This window comes from Nannobrachium achirus (assembly GCF_963921795.1).
Source record: "Nannobrachium achirus genome assembly, chromosome: 15".
Lineage (NCBI taxonomy): Eukaryota > Metazoa > Chordata > Actinopteri > Myctophiformes > Myctophidae > Nannobrachium > Nannobrachium achirus.
In genome coordinates this window covers 10,150,375-10,164,842 of record NC_137822.1, presented here as the reverse complement: position 1 = coordinate 10,164,842, position 14,468 = coordinate 10,150,375, and the positions used below count along the sequence as shown (strand labels likewise).

Genomic DNA, 14,468 nt, shown 5'->3' with positions numbered 1-14,468 from the left:
TCCTGTTTAATAGAAATGACCCTGACTGAGTCTGGAGAGTTCATCTTCACCTGCAGTCTGGACTCCACAGACTGGTCTGAAATTAAGCAAGTGAATAAGGACTTTTAATAACAGGAGAACTAGTGGAGAATAACAATAAAGTTTGCTGAAGGTAAAGACAATATCTAACCCAACTCTCTAATGAACTTTGAATGCACATTTTCAAATACTATTTCCATTACACCCTGTTTAATTTGTATTTTATATTATTCCACACTGATGAGGCACAATAATTTCACTGCCAATAGTGCAGCCAGCAACTGTATCTTGTGTGTACGTGGCAAAGACAATAAACACCTTGAAGCTGGAGAATGTGAAGAAATAGCCCTAGAAATTCTAGAATGTCTGTGATTTTACAAATACGTATAATATACACAGCCATAGATCAGTCCCCTTGAGCGGCAGTTAAGCAGCTAATCTGCGCGGCACTAAAGTGCTGCGTGTTACTTGTGTACTCACCCAATAATTAATTTCTCAGCCTGGGAGAAAGATATTGTCCTGTAGTGTCATATCTCTTTGAAAGTTCTGCAATCTATACAATAGAAAGGTCAGGGGAGGGTACGGTTAAGCTCGGTTTATCGTTACCTGTTTCGCGTGGCAGCCGCCTGGCTGTAAGAGGTTTTTCCAGAGCGGTCTTTGAACCTGGTGTGTAAATTCCTCCCGTTTTCACAACGTGCCAGCCTAGCACTATGCACACTGCACAGACTGTCGTGCAAAGACAACCTCGGACACAACGTAGAACGAAGGTTTGCAGACTTTCTCTGTCTCTCGTTCGCACTCTGCTCTGTTTGTTTGTTTGTTTTGATGACGTGTTTCAACTCGGATGAGAGAGAAGGACGGACACAGTCCTCGCCCGTCCCTCTCTCTCACTCGGGTTGAAACACACATTACTATCCTGAGTTCCACCCATAGGGTTCCAGCAGAAGACCCATAAATGCTCGTTTAGATTTGATCATAAACAGGACACATTGGTTGTTAAAATACATACATAAAATAAAAGAAAGAAGAAATTAACTCCTAGCTAATTAATAATGCACTGTGAATTTCAATGTGTATTCTCTGAGACCCCAATTTATATGGTAAAATCAATGTTAATTTAACTCTGAGAGTGTACATGGGTCTCAATGCGTAAACAAATGGGTCTCAAATGGTCGCGACCCACAGGCGTTGTCCCCAAATTATTTTGGGGTATCCCCAGATGAATAACCTAATGTGCAACATTGTTTTCTCACTCAACAGTAAACAAACCACCATTAAGTTTAGGGTATCTGGACATTTCTAAAGTGTCAATTTAAGGACTTTTTAATATCTCTAAAATGACACTGTGTCATACAAAATGTGATTCCTCAATTCTTAGTGCTCGTCAGGGTGGAGGGGTCCCCAGTTAAAATATGATTATTTTGGGGGTCGAGGCCTGAAAAGGTTGAGGACCACTGGACACTGGTGTAGAGAAGAGAGTGTCTATCGAGAGTGCAACATTTAATCTAAGTAAACAATTTAAATTATACAAAATGTGTTAATCATTAACTTGATAAATTAACCGATTAATAATCAATCCCTATTTTGTAAATGCCATCATTTACGCTATATTCACAATTTTATACATTTTGCATCACAATGCAACTCATAGCACAGTGTGTAGAGGAAAGGATTAACCACAAGAGGGCGACATTGATTGATTGTTTGAAGACTTTATTAGAGGTTTGCACAGGAAAAGGTAGTTTCATGACAGTACAGTTCACTGGTACACGGTCAACAAAAAAAGCTTTCGCGCTTGTTTCTATTTTGGCCTTTTTAAAACTCATTAAACATAGAATGACAGACAAATGGAACAATGCAAAATAAATGGTATTTACAATAGAAAGTTCAGGGGGAGGTAAGGATAATGCCATTCTATGAATGTGTAGATTAATATAAGTGAAGTAAACTGATTGATCGATTGATCGATTTATTGAAGACTATTAGAAGTTTGCATAGGAAAGGGAATACAGTTTCATGACAGTACAGTTCACTGGTACAAGCCAAGGTCAACTAAAAGGATTAACACCTCAAGAAAGCTTTTGGGCTTGTTTCAATTGGGGTTCTTTGTTAACTTATAAACTCTGGTTATATACTAATACTCATTATAACTACTATTAATGAATGAAGTGAATAGTTATTATAATTCATGGATTATTTTAATGAATATTATTTTAATGGAAATTCTTTGTGTGACGACTATAAGGGATCTTATGAATAGATTGATACGTTATTGGGACCATAGCTCGCAGTTAACTATCAAAACCGGCACATCTTGTCCGTCCGTCCGCCCGTCCTTCCTTCCTTCTGTAGCACCTTAATTTTGTTGACATTGTGACATCACATTGTGTGACATCAACTTTGATAAGTTGATGTCAACTAAAAGGATTAAGCTTTGATAAGATCAACCCTGTATATCCATTAAGGATCATCACCTAGATCCCCATATATGGAGCTGACCTCTACATCAGATGTTCTCTGTATCACGTTCACTCTCTGCTCTGTTTATTTGGCTCTCCTGTTCATGCTCGGAAAGAAAGTATTCTTTATGCAGAATGTCTCAAATGTATAAAGATCTTTTGACAATAGCATGTCTACAAGCTCACAATGTGTTGCATCGCGATGCAATGTGCGCTTGATTACTTTACACAACTGGTGTGGACATGCAGGTGTCTCTTCAGGTCATAAGACCGTCTGAAACTCTTGTCACAATGTTCACAGTGGAAAGGTTTTACTCCGGTGTGGATAGGCTCATGTGCCTTTAGATTACTTAACGCACTGAAACTCTTGTTACAATGTTTACAGTGGAAAGGTTTTTCTTTAGTGTAGATACACTGGTGCCTCTTTAAGTCTTCCGACCTCCTGAAACTCTTGTCACAATGATCACAGTGGAAAGGTTTTTCTCCAGTGTGGATACGCAGGTGTATTTTCATGTCTGAAGACTGAATGAAACTCTTGTCACAGTAATTGCAGGGGAAAGGTTTTTCACCCGTGTGGACACGCTGGTGCCTTTTCAGGGCACCTGGCTGACTGAAACACTTGTTACACAGTTCACAGTTGAAAGGGTTTTCTCCAGTGTGGATACGCTCGTGTTTCTTCAGGTAATTTGACCACCTGAAACTTTTGTCACAACTTTTACACTGGAACGTTTTTTCCCCAGTGTGGGTACGCTGGTGATTCTTCCTGTCATTTGACTGACTAAAACTCTTGTCACAATGTTTACACTGGAAAGGTTTTTCTCCGGTGTGGATACGCTGGTGTGTCTTCAGGTAACCTGACTGACTGAAACTCTTGTTGGGTGTTTCTTCAGTGTGGACATGCTGATGTTTCTTCAGTTGAGATGAAAAGCTGAAACTCTTGTTACAGAGTTTACACTGGAAAGGTTTCTCTCCAGCGTGAAGACCTCCACTGATCTCCCGCCACTTATCCCCCCAATCATCACTGTCTTCAGTGACTTCAGTGTCAGATTCGAGTTCAACTTTAACTTCAGAGCAGTGTGCAGAGATGTCTTCATCAACTTCACTTTTCACTGCTAGTAATGTCAACGTTGATCCACCAGGCTCCTCTGGTCTTTGAAGTTCTTCCTCCTGTTCCTCTTTAATGTGTGGAGCCTCTGGTTCCTCCTGGAGAAGACTGGGGCTCCTCTCGTGTTCAGGAGAAGCCTCCTCTTTACACACAACCATGTGCAGGGTGTCTAGGAGAAGAAAAATACAAATAGTGAACACTGTGTTCCTAAAATGTAGATCTATTTTTCCATCTTCCATGTACATATAGCTATTACCTACTAAGACTGACCAAAAAGTTACTAAATAAATACATATGGACGGTTCTGGGAACTCTAAACCAGGCTCTAAAGTTTTCGCAAGATTTAAGAAAAATATTAATACATTTACCGCCACTGAATGCAACAAATGCAAAAGGGTATTATTGAACTCAAGTCTCCATGGCATGAGTAATCAATAGAAAAGTCATTTTGGGGGTGAACTACTCCTTTAATAAATGTTTGTGTCAGCTCCCTCTTGCTGCACTGTGGGAGCGTTCAGAACAGGAAGCAAGAATGCCTCAAAGGGTAAAAAAATTATTATTTTTGTGTTAATGCAGTATTCTTTTTTATCTTAATAAGTAACACATATTACAAGTATCAAGTAATTTGTTTTCTAATAGTGTCCTGCAAGTCATGGTTGTTATTCAGCTTCCAAGTGACGTGCCATGCACTGAAATCTAGAAATTGGGGCTCCTCTCGTGTTCAGGAGAAACCTCCTCTTTACACACAACCATGTGCAGGGTGTCTAGGAGCAGAAAAATACAAATAGTGAACACTGGGTTCCTAAAATGTAGGTCTATGTACATAGCTATTACCTACTAAGACTGACCAAACAGTTACTAAATAAATACATGTGGTTCTGGGAACTCTAAACCAGGATCTAAAGTTTTCGTAAGTTTTAAGCAAAATATCTTCTATCTATCTATCTAACAATACATTTACCGCCACTGATTTCCAAATCCATCCGGAATCAATCGGGGTAAATTTACTATAAATATTTTTTTCTTCTTAGGAATGCGACAAATGCAAAAGTATAATTTAACTCAAGTCTCCATGGCGTGAGTAATCAATAGAAACGTAATTTTGGGGGTGAACTTCTCCTTTAATACATGTTTGTGTCAGCTCCCTTTTTTCAACAATATCTTAACGCAATTCCCAGTGAAACGGGCTGAGTGGCTCTGCTCAATATTTACAACTGCCACACAGCCAGGGGTGAGATGCCACAGGAGCGCAGAGGGACAACGTCCCCTTTCTTTTCAAGCTGCACGCACCGCCCCACATATGCGTGTGCACGCAGCCACGCACACCGTCAAGATGTGTTGACGCTGCGGTCAACACTTCAATCCCTCTACATGGCTGCTTTGCATAACAATACTCGGGCATGCCTCACCTACGTCCTCACAGCACTGCTGTGCATTTCACACCGCGGTTTTGCACGCATTGTATTCTCTGCTGTGTTTACTGCCTGGCTAACGTGCTTAGCTGCACTAAACACTAACCGTGCACATTTAACCGATAGATGGGGCTTGATGAGCAAGGGAAACCCCAGGAAATACAAAACAGAAAATTGGATTAAAATGCTTTTTATTAAAACAATACAGAAGGTACAGGTAATTCTGGTTGAGCGGCACATATTCTGGCACCCGTGAACCTTCAGTAAGCACTTACAGTAAGCATGTTTAGCATGCACGGGCAAATTGGCTAGTCTGCTTCAAACCAGGTTCAGGTGGAAACACGACGACAGTGTCATACGGTCATCATGTTTTTAAATTTAAAGTCTATGATCTAAACTCGTGTTGCACACTGCAACAAGGCAGTGCCGAATCAATTTCTCACCTCAAAACGCGTCATTCGGCCATCTTATTTGTTGAGATTCAACAGAGTGTCACTGGCCTCTAGTATCTAGCATACCAGTAGGCTAATAAATAATAGCTGTTTGAAATACTACTTGAAGTGATTAACATAATCCTATATTAAACATTTTTAGATGATCAACCGACGGTGGATGGACTTGCAAGGCACATCGTTGCTCTGATACTCACCGGGGCCCCTGGGTGCTAAAGGCACACTATTGCTCCGCCCCTCTGTGTTCCTATTGGTTGGGTTTAAAAAGCCAGAACTCCAGTTCCCAGCATGCTAAATGACCCAAACTTGGTAGGTGCTCTTAGACGGCTGGGCTTTTAAACAGCCATAACCTAGTATGTTAAAATTGGTTGGAGTTTCCACCCTGAGATTGGGAGGTGCAAATTCAATCCGGGAGCCAATGTCTCCCCGCTTGGCACTCAGCATCAAGGGTCCCCATTAAGAACGCCTATGATCTCTGAAAGTGTGAAAAACATACTTTCCAAATGGATGATATAAAAAGCCTGTCAAATACCTGTGTTATCTCACACAGATCAGACTCACAGACCCATTTCTAGACCTCTCACTCCCTATAGATGCCATAAAAATCAGTTTTCACAGTTGACAAGATGATATAGCATCGGTGGTTATTGTAGAACCTCTACTGAGGGGCAACTGGGTACAGGGTTAAGTCAGACGCGTGCATGTATACATTACATGTCCAGAGTAGAGATATCTTTAGATATGTCAATCCATTTATTAACACGTTCTTTAGATAACAAACTCACTTGATGTCATATACATTGAAGGCCGCACCAGCCAACATAGGCTACACTGAACACGGTCGAAAACTGTGTGGCTTTCCCCATTGCACACCTGCCACACTCACCCACTAACAGGTATAAGTGGGTAACCATCCCCTGTGGTGGTTGTCATGGTGATCCTCTGACAAGGCCAACAGCATTAATTCAAAATGAATCAAAACAAAATAAACCAAAAGGCCAATTTGGCTCCAACAGTTATCATCCTTAAGGGATTTTTTTTGTAATAAACACAGACATGCAGAGATTTGGCTAATGTATAGAATAGATAATAACCGGATATTATCATTGTCATGACATCTATTTTGCCAAGATTAGCGTACAGTGAAAATACGTACTGAGGTGTGGCTGGTCTTCAGGTTCCTCCTGTTTAATAGAAATGATCCTGACTGAGTCTGGAGAGTTCATCTTCACCTGCAGTCTGGACTCCACAGACTGGTCTGAAATTAAGCAAGTGAATAAGGACTTTTAATAACAGGAGAACTAGTGGAGAATAACAATAAAGTTTGCTGAAGGTAAAGACAATATCTAACCCAACTCTCTAATGAACTTTGCATGCACATTTTCAAATACTATTTCCATTACACCCTGTTTAATTTGTATTTTATATTATTCCACACTGATGAGCCACAATCATTTCACTGCCAATAGTGCAGCCAGCAACTCTATCTTATTTGTATGTGACAAAGACAATAAACACCTTGAAGCTGGAGAACGTGAAGAAATAGCCCTAGAGTGTCTGTGATTTTACAAATAAGTATTCATAATATACACAGCCATAGATCGGTCCCCTTGAGTGGCGGTTAGCAGCTAATCTGCGCGGCACTAAAGTGCTGCAAGTTGCTTGTGTACTCACCCAATAATGAATTCCTCAGCCTTGGTGAATGATAGTGTCCTGTAGTGTCATATCCCTTTGAAAGTTATGGCTGAAAACTTGTATTTAGTCAAATATCTCCACTTTTCCAAGAGCTTTCCACACGGATGACTTTCCGACCTGGCGAGGGGCCCGGAATGACTGCTGAACTGAACTTACTTTGGGAAGCACAAATGTACGGGGCACAACATTGACAGGTGTGTTGTGATTAATGTGGGGTGATTAATTACACCACCTGCGTGATTGTGTGCCCATACATTTGTGCTTCCCGAAGGAAAGTCGTCAGTGTGGAAAGCTCTTGGAAAAGCGGAGATATTTGATTAGCTGCTAATCGCCGCGCAAGGGGACCGATCTATGGCTGTGCATATTACGAATACTTATTCGTAAAATCACAGACATTCTAGGGCTAGTGAAGAAAGAGATGGTGAAACTTACTGAGGTCTGGCTGCTCTTCAGGTTCCTCCTGTTTCATTGAAACACTTCCAGTCGGGTCTGGAGAGTTCATCTGCACCTGTAGTCTGGACTCCACACAGTCTGGAAACAAACAATTACAATCCCAAAGTTCAGGACTAATTACAAAGACTTTAAGAGAGACACTCAACATAAGACAATAAGGAAGGGGTAACATATTAGTGGTAATAACGTGTTAATGAGGCAAGTTACTTTTTCACAGAACACTTCCTGAATATGCAATTATTATAATTCATAACCTTTCAGTTCCCTTTTCACTTCAATTTGTTTTGCATAGTCTTTAATATAAATAAAACATGATTACTTTAATGTAACCCTCTCTCTGATAGAAGATATTCCCTCTTTAAAGTGAGAAAAAATATTAGTTTTTAGAAAAACAATTTAATTATTAAGTCATGATTTGTGCAATTGAAATACTCCTCCTCCTCCTCCTACTACTACTAAATAACAATAATAAAAACATGGAATTTCTTATTTCAGGTAAATAATTCAGGTTAAATGAAATAGGCCTACACCGTTTCAGGTCAACACTCAAGTTACATTCTTATTCATTATTGTAGGCCTATATAAACGACAGAAAACATACCTTCCCCAATCATTTATTATGGTAGAAAACACACTTTAACAGCTCTAAAGTGGGGAAGGATTCTAGTCTCGACACGACTAAGCTTTAGCTTAGCAGTAGCCTTAGCCCACAAAACAAACCTTCTTTGAAGTTTGAACTTGGTGTGTGAATTTCTCCCGTTTTCACAACGTTCCCGCCTGTAGCTCTCTTTGCGCAGACTGTCGTGCAATGGCAACCTCGGACAAAACATATAACGAAGGTTTGTTCTCTGCAAACGTTTATTTATAACAGACTTTTTCTGTCTCTCGTTCGCACTCTGCTCTTTTTGTTTGTTTTGTTGACGTGTTTCAACCCGGATGACAGAGAAGGACGGACACAGTCCTCGCCCGTCTCTCTCTCTCACCCGGGTTGAAACACACATTACTATCCTGAGTTCCAGTCACATAGGGTTCCAGCAGAAGACCCATAAATGCTCGTTTAGATTTGATCATAAACAGGACACATTGGTTGTTAAAAGAAATAAAAGAAAGAAAGAAAGAAACTCCCCACCGTGTATTTCAATGTGTATTCTCTGAGACCCTAATTTATATTGTAAATCAATGTTAATTTAACTCCGAGAGTATACAAATGGGTCTCAAAGTGGGGTCCCCGGACCGCACTTTGAGGACCAATGCTGTGTAGAGAAGAGAACAGAACACCTATCTAGACTAGAGTGCAACACAGTTAAGTAAACAATTTAAACGATTACAACAATTGTTAATTACGTTGGTAGATTAACCGATTCATAATCAATCCCATCAATCCCTGTTTTGGAAATGTCATTATTCGCGCTATTATCTACTTGTTTATACATTTTGCATAATGCAACTCAAAGCACAGTGTGGAGGAAACGATGAACCACAAGAGGGCGCCATTGACTGATTGATTGAAGACTATAATAGGACTTTTGAAAGGTTATGTTGAGTTATGCACTCAGTACTTGGTATGGAATAGGCTACTTTTGAACAAATGTCTTCATCAATGGGGCGTGGCAAGCCTGTGGTACTGCTGAGGTGTTATGGAAGCCCAGGTTTGCTTTGATAGAGGCCTTAAGCTCATTCATGTGTGGTTGAGTCTGGTGTCTCTCATCTTAAGACCTCTTGACAACTCTGTGGGGTTCAGGTCAGGCCAGTTTGCTTGAAGCCCAGTAATACCATTGTCAGTACACCAGTTAGTAGTTTTGGCTCTGTGGGTAGGTGCTAGCTCTGGTCCATCGCGTCTCCTCCCGGAGACGCTCTGACAGACCCGTCGGGAAACGCCTGGACTTGAGATTGTCGGCCCCTCCGAGCGCTATTTTTTATTACTGTTTTTATTTTCCTTTTCTTCTGCATTTTACTGTGTTCTATCCATTTGTCATTCATTGTTATATTGCATACATAATTAAAGGTTTCCTGTGTAAACAAGCCGAAAAGCTTACTAGCATCTGTTTTAGTTGACTTTGTACTGTACTGTCAAGAAACTACCTTTTCCTATGCAAACTTCTAATAAAGTCTTCAATCAATCAATCAAGACACAGGAAAGGTTTTTCATCTCCCTGAAGTAATGTCAGACTCTTGTGCCAATTTACGTCCAGTGGATACGCTGGTGTTTTTTACATGTCATAAGACTGACTAAAACTCTTGTCACAACTTTTACACTGGAAAGGTTTTTCTCCAGTGTGTACATGCTGGTGCCTTTTCAGGGCATATGACCGTCTAAAACTCTTGTCACAATGTTCACAGTGGAAAGGTTTTTCACCGGTGTGGATACGCTGGTGTATTTTCATGTCAGAAGACTGAATGAAACTCTTGTTACAATGTTTACACTGGAAAGGTTTTTCTCCCGTGTGTACAAGCTGGTGCCTTTTCAGGGCAATTGAGTTTGTGAAACTCTGGTCACAATGTTCACAGTGGAAAGGTTTTTCACCAGTGTGGATACGCTGGTGTATTTTCATGTCAGAAGACCGAGTGAAACTCTTGTTACAATGTTTACACTGGAAAGGTTTTTCTCCCGTGTGTACACGCTGGTGCCTTTTCAGGGCATCTGACTTTGTGAAACGCTGGTCACAATGTTTACAGTGGAAAGGTTTTTCTCCAGTGTGGGCACGCTTGTGCCTTTTCAGGGAACCTGACTGACTGAAACACGTGTTACACAGTTCACACTGGAAAGGTTTTTCTCCCGTGTGGACATGCAGATGTTTCTTCAGGAGAGATGAAAACCTGAAACTCTTGTTACACAGTTCACACTGGAAAGGTTTTTCACCAGTGTGGACACCTCCACTTGTCTCCCCCCAATCATCACTGTCTTCAGTGACTTCAGTGTCAGATTCGAGTTCAACTTCAACTTCAGAGCAGTGTGAAGAGATGTCTTCATCAACCTCACTTTTCACTGCTAGTAATGTCAACATTGATCCACCAGGCTCCTCTGGTCTTTGAGGTACTTCCTCCTGTTCCTCTTTAATGTGTGGAGCCTCTGGTTCCTCCTGGAGCAGACTGGGGCTCCTCTCGTGTTCAGGAGAAACCTCCTCTTTACACACGACCATGTGCAGGGTGTCTAGGAGCAGAACATGTAAAATAGTGAACACTGGGTTCGTAAAATGTAGATCTATTTTTTCCATCGTCCATGTGCATAGCTATTACCTACTAAGACTTGGATTTGTCTGTATCTAAAGTATGTACTGTATGTATGTCACCTCCAAATTAGACCAATGCCACTAAGTGCAAGGCATTATGAAACAGAAGCTAGACTTGTCCACACAAGCTAGACCAAAAACTTAAAGTAAAAGTAATGCTATAGGGTATTATACTACAACTGCTAATGACCATTACATAATACTGTCACTTTACTTAAAGGTTACTATGTTGTACTATAAGGTATTATTATAGTATGATACAATTGCTAATAACCATTCATTAATGTTGTCACTTAAAGGTCTCAAAGTCATGCTATAGCATATTATTGATGATTATTATATTTAATAAACACATTGGTTATAATGCATTATGACACCTTATAGCACTTCTCTATGTGCCTTTATAACTAAGTCAGTTATAATATGCTGTTCCACTTTGCATAATAATTTATTATAACCATGCACTTATAATGTGTTAACACATTCCCCGCCATTTAACAATACCTTCGTACTCTACCATGCCTCCAGTCTCCATAGACTTCCATGTAATTCATAGTGCACGGATCATGCACACCCATGCCTAGATAATGCACCACGTGTGTCCACATTGCTCACAGCTTTCAAACAAAAAAATCCGAATGGAAATCCGTTCAGGCATTCATGAGATAGAAGCCATTATGTTTTCCTAAAATGTAAACAAAGATGGCTGCCATGTTTGATAGATGGGGTTGCTATGGGAGCTAAACATGCAATTTCGCGATTTCTATCATGCCTACTACATTTTTTGGGGTCAAAAAAAGATTTAGAAAAAAAAAAGAATTTGAAAAAAAAAAATCTTTTTTTTTTTTTCAAAATGGCGGAAATTCTCGGGACTATCGGGCCTGGCAGGGAAAGACATTGAAATAATCTCGGGACTATCGGGCCTGGCATGCAATGAGTTAACATGGTTATAAGCTGTTATACATGATTATAAACATTTATAACAAGTGTTATAATGCCTTATAAGTGCTTTATAAGTGTTACCAAGTGTTGCTTTTAATTGTTGTACGTTACCAAGTGTTGCTTTTAATTGTTGTACGGCGACCTTGAGTGCCTTGAAAGGCGCCTTATAAATAACAGTTATTATTATTATTACAACCACCAATATTCTCATAATATTGAAAGTGTGAAAATTCATGATGTCATGCACTTGGTGGCTTGAGCTGTGTGACAGACCAACCCTGTTCTAGATGCTTTGGCCTACAGCATGTGGTGCAGCTTTTATTTTTTATTGCATAATTTTTATTTAATATTTACTGATGCAGATTTATATTGATATATTGGTTATTTAGTCAAAAAAAACGTTAATAGCACGGAGGTACAGTAAAACATTTAGGCCAAAAAGATAACACACAAAGTCCTAGGGACTCCATTGTGGTCATATAACCGGCTATTATCATTGTCACGAAATGTCTTGGCAGTCTTGCCAAGATTACCGTACAGTGAAAATACGTACATACGAGGTGTGGGTGGTCGTCAGGTTCCTCCTGTTTAATAGAAATGACCCTGACTGAGTCTGGAGAGTTCATCTTCACCTGCAGTCTGGACTCCACACAGTCTGGAGAGTTCATCTGCACCTCTTGTTTGTGACAAAGACAATAAACACCTTGAAGCTGGAGAATGGGAAGAAAGAGATGGTGAAACTTACTGAGGTCTGGCTGTTCTTCAGGTTCCTCCTGTTTCATTGAAACACTTCCAGTCGGGTCTGGAGAGTTCATCTGCACCTGTAGTCTGGACTCCACACAGTCTGGAGAGTTCATCTGCACCTGCAGTCTGGACTCCACACAGTCTGGAGAGTTCATCTGCACCTGTAGTCTGGACTCCACACAGTCTGGAAACAAATAATTACAATCCCAAAGTTCAGGATTAATTATAAAGACTTTAAGAGAGACACTCAACTTCAACAATGAAAGACATTAAGGAAGGAGTAATGAGGTAATAACGTGTCATATAAATACAATATGCTTACAATCTTAATGTAATCCTCTCTCTGGTAGAAGATATTCCCTCTTTAAAGTCAGCACAGCAGAAGTATTTATTTATGTTTAAAAAAAAATATTAATCATGATTTGTGCAATTGAAAGAATCCTCTTCCTACTTCTACTAAATAACAATAACAAAAACGTGGATTTTCTTATTTCAGGTAAACAATTCAGGTTCACTGAAATACACATTTTCTTTCAGGTCACACTCGGTCACACTATGCAGGGGACAGTACCTATGTTCCCCAGGTTCTATGTTCCCCACTTTCTTACCACCTAAACCTACCCCTAACCCTGACCTCACTATAATGCTGTGAGGTGGGGAACATAGAACCTGCATGGGGAACATACCCTATGCAGTAGTAGATATTGTAACGTTTAGCAGAGTGGGGCAGTCCGCCTCGTCAAACGGGAGGCGAACCCACGCCCCCCACTCAGCAGGCAAGGCAAGCAACCCGCAATGCCAAGAAAAACATTGACATAGCGAATTACGGCCCACTCTCTCGTTAATATCATCAGAATAACAGTTGTACATTTGAAGGGGAAAAAAGGGGGAAATCTAAATAAAAGAAGGGTCAGGGAAGGGTAAGATTAGGCTAGGTTTATTGTTACCTGTTTCGAGTGGCAGCCGCCTAGCTGTAAGAGGTTTTTCCAGAGCGGTCTTTGAACCTGGTGCGTAAATTCCTCCCGTTTACACAACGTGCCAGCCTAGCACTAATATGCACACTGCAGTGACTGCACAGACTGCCGTGCAAAGACAACCTCAGACACAACGTAGAACGAAGGTTTGCAGACTTTCTCTGTCTCTCGTTCGCACTCTGCTCTGTTTGTTTGTTTTGTTGACGTGTTTCAACCCGGATGAGAGAGAAGGACGGACACAGTCCTCGCCCGTCCCTCTCTCTCACTCGGGTTGAAACACACATTATCCTGAGTTCCAGCCATAGGGTTCCAGCAGAAGCTCCATATTTATTTTAACATTATGATCAAATCTAAACGAGCATTTATGGCATAAATGCTCGTTTAGATTTGATCATAATGTTAAAATAAATACATAAAATAAAAGAAAGAAAGAAGAAAAAATGAACTCCCAATTAATTAATAATGCACCGGTGAATTTCAATGTGTATTCTCTTCTCTGAGACCCCGGTAAAATCAATGTTAATTTAACTCTGAGAGTGTACATGGGTCTCAAAGTGGGGTCCGGGGACCCCACTTTGAGAACCAATGCTGTGTAGAGAAGAGAGCGTCTATCGAGAGTGCAACAGTTAATCCAAACAATTTAAATTGTTTACTTAGATTAACTGTTAATCTAAGTAAACAATTTAAATTATACAAAATGTGTTAATCGTTAATTTGATAAATTAACCTATTAATAATCAATTCCTATTTTATAAATGCTATCATTTACGCTATTATTCACAATTTTATACATTTGCAGTGTGTGGAGGAAACGATTAACCACAAGAGGGCGACATTGATTGATTGAAGACTTTATTAGAGGTTTGCATAGGAAAAGGTAGTTCATGACAGTACAGTTCACTGGTACAAGGTCAACAAAAAAAGCTTTCGCGCTTGTTTCAATTTTGGCCTTTTTTTTTTAACTCATAGAATGCCAGAATGACA

The 14,468-nt window shown here is 40.1% G+C and overlaps 1 protein-coding gene across 1 annotated transcript; it reads right to left on the bottom strand.

The window, feature by feature from the left end:
* Positions 1 to 2,302: 2,302 nt before the first annotated feature.
* Positions 2,303 to 8,492, bottom strand: LOC308299377 (uncharacterized protein). Its single transcript, XM_080743151.1, has 4 exons — positions 8,315 to 8,492; positions 7,574 to 7,672; positions 6,603 to 6,704; positions 2,303 to 3,751 (listed from the first exon to the last, which is right to left on the bottom strand). Exons 2-4 carry the CDS (start codon positions 7,641 to 7,643, stop codon positions 2,697 to 2,699), a joined length of 1,227 nt encoding a protein of 408 aa, XP_080599277.1. The 5' UTR covers positions 7,644 to 7,672; positions 8,315 to 8,492; the 3' UTR covers positions 2,303 to 2,696.
* Positions 8,493 to 14,468: the final 5,976 nt, after the last annotated feature.